We start from the raw sequence: 3,012 nt of genomic DNA, 5'->3' as shown, positions 1-3,012 counted from the left end.
TTTGTCCCTCCTATTACCTTTATTTCCCAGTGGCCTCCTCCTTTATCACCATCCTCTTTCTGCTTTCTCTCCATTCCTTACCTAATCAAAAAGTTAATGTCCCTTTGAAGAGATGTTTTATCTTTCTCCAGGATGCATTTTATCTCATCCGAAAATATAGGTTTAAGATAGACTAGAGAAAGAATGACTGAGAAATGTCTATTTTTTTCTCCATTGGCTATAAAAGGACACTTGAGTAAGGAGCTCAAATGCAAAAACTTATATATTGTTAATAGTGGATTCCTACTCTAACCTAGAAACTGTTTGTTGTTACTGTTTGAAATGGTGTCTCCTTGCTCTATGTTCTTTCTCCGTGCCTCTCCTCTCTTCTCTGTTTTCCTTACAGACTTTTTGTGAGAAACCGCATGCATCTCTTTCATTACAGTACATTTCTCTACCTGTCTCTGCTCCCTCTAACCTTCTGAGGAATTCTTTCCTCCGCTCACCATCTTCTCTTACTCACTGCAGCTCAGCTGAAGATATGTTGAACCATACAACTGTCACAGAGTTCCTTCTCTTGGGCTTCCCCTCCCTCCACCATCAGGAGTACCTAATAGCAATCACTTTCCTGGCTTCCTACCTGGTGATCTTAGTTGGAAACCTGCTGATCATTGCCCTCATTCTTTCTGACCGAGACCTCCACAGACCTATGTACTTTTTCCTCTGCAACCTCTCCTCTTTGGAGATCTTCTTTGCTACATCCATCATACCCAAAACAGTAGCAAGCTTGTTGATGGGCAGCAAAGCCATCTCCTACCCAGCTTGCTTAACTCAGTTCTATTTCTGCACCTTCCTGCGTGTCATCGAATTTGTCCTTCTTGCTGTCATGTCCTACGACCGTTATGTGGCCATATGCTACCCTCTTCAGTACCCCATGCTCATGAACAGTCAGCTTTGTGTTCAGCTCCTGTTGGGGTCATGGACTGCAGGCTTCCTGGCCACCATTGTCCCCACTGTCCTAGTTGCCAGGCTGTCCTTCTGCAATGCCAGTCATATTGACCACTTCTTCTGTGACAGTGTGCTTTTGATCAAGTTGTCCTGTGCAGACACACGGACTGTGGAGCTGATAAATTTCGTGAACGCTTTCATCATCCTCTTTGGCTCACTGGTCATGACAGCAGTGTCCTACCTGTACATCATTAACACCATCCTTAGGTTGCCCTCAGCTTCGTCACGGAACAAGGCATTTTCTACATGCTCCTCTCACTTCACCATTGTCATCTTGGGCTATGGTAGCTGCATCTTCCAGTATGTGCAGCCTTCAAGTCACCACACTTCCTATTACAAAATGGTGGCCCTGCTCAACACAGTGGTAACTCCTCTGATGAGCCCCTTCATTTTCAGCCTGAGGAACGAGCAGATGAAGAAGGCTCTCAAGGTGGGCTTGAAGAGAAGTGTGATAATCTCCAGAAAATGTTTTTCCTTCTGAGGAGAGATTTTGTAAGTAAGTGGAGGGAAAACAGAGGGGGGATGGAACAAATGATTAGGATTCATTTGCTGAAATTGCACCTTTCTTTCTTAGCAGTGTGAACTTTCATGAAATCACACCAGTTTCTCTCCTGAAACATATCACCATGATAAGACCTAATCCTCAGATAGGGATGCCTTTCAAATGGTCTAAAAGCACTTTACAAACCCTGGTGAATACCCTGGTGATGGTGTTTTCTAAGTGTGGAAACTGAGACAGAAAGCAACAAGCTGAGGAGTTCCTCCTTCCTTGGCACACCAAATTCTCAAGACGGTTCACCTTCCTCCAGTTTGAATGCAGCTTCTCCTTGTCACACAATCTGGTTTCCCCTGCTTATTTTGGTGGCAGAACTTTGTTGAACCTCTTTGCCTTTAGAAAGAGACAGAAAACAGGTGGAACAAATAAAAAGAGAACAATAATGGCTTTACTTCTCTGCTAAGTGGCACTTGCTTCTCCCCATTAATCTCCTCACTGGGACAAGAACATAGATAAAATAAAGTCTAAATTACCCACCTAACATCAGCTCTCTTTTAAGCTGCAACTAAATCCAGAATATTGGTCAGTAATTTAATTGTTGAGTAACAATGCAATTGTCCACAGGTCAAGCTTAATAAAATAAATGCCCAGTCCTTATGACACAATACTGTTAGAGCCAATACTGCATCTGATAGAACAGATTCACGCAGTAGAATTAGTTTGTCCACTTATAAACATTTGTAACTTAAATGCCCTAAGCTGAGTGCATTGCCTGCCCTCCTTTGATTGTGGGGAAGAATCAGCAGTCTAGAGGATTATATCATCTCCTCTTACGCTAATTGTCCATAGCATTTCAGAGGAACTATACTGAGCATAGAATTGGAAGCTCAACTTTTTCATAGGAAATGCCAGGTGCGCTGAACCACATGCTGGGCAATGTGTTATAATTTGCACAGGTGAGGGACTCCAGCTCAGTGAGGTGCATCCTCTGCAGCCCCAAGGATTAGATCTAGGCCTTAAGTTCTCTCCAACCTCTTCACCAAACAAAACCAAAGAAAAAATTCCTTTTCTCTAATCCTTGTCATGGTATTGCCATTTTGTCATTTTCATGAATTCATTTTCATTCATGATTTGCAAGACAAATATGGTGTTTTGGAATGAGAATCAAAAGCAGTATTTGTTTATCCGTTTTAAATAAAAATATGACATTATCATTCTATCTGAGAGACATTTTTATTATTTAAATCACTCACTCCCAATAGTACAGAAGCACAAGATGGATGAGTTTAGTCTTAAATGCCTAGCATGGAAATTTTGAAGTTATTTAGTTGGATGACTCCCATCCCCTTTAAGTTGGCAAAGAATCCCACCAAGACATCTTCAGTGAAGAGACTTTGGAATCACAGATAGTACTTTAACTTAGTTATCTTAGGCATCTTATTGTGAAAAATCCCCCTCAAAGTCACTCTGGCACTAATGTCTCTGATCTTTCTGGATAGAAAGCTACAGTTTGACTATCTGTGTGAGAG

At 41.8% G+C, this 3,012-nt stretch overlaps 1 protein-coding gene across 1 annotated transcript; it reads left to right on the top strand.

Moving 5' to 3' along the window:
• Nucleotides 1-520: 520 nt before the first annotated feature.
• LOC136996325 (olfactory receptor 6F1-like) lies at nucleotides 521-1,405 on the top strand (the record flags this gene model as incomplete). Its single annotated transcript, XM_067317256.1, has 1 exon — nucleotides 521-1,405. A coding segment is annotated over exon 1 (885 nt), but the record flags the coding sequence as incomplete, so codon positions are not given.
• Nucleotides 1,406-3,012: the final 1,607 nt, after the last annotated feature.

Source organism: Apteryx mantelli, unplaced genomic scaffold, assembly GCF_036417845.1.
Source record: "Apteryx mantelli isolate bAptMan1 unplaced genomic scaffold, bAptMan1.hap1 HAP1_SCAFFOLD_34, whole genome shotgun sequence".
NCBI lineage: Eukaryota > Metazoa > Chordata > Aves > Apterygiformes > Apterygidae > Apteryx > Apteryx mantelli.
Note: the sequence above shows the minus strand (reverse complement) of the source record. Positions and strands in the feature narration are given on the sequence as shown.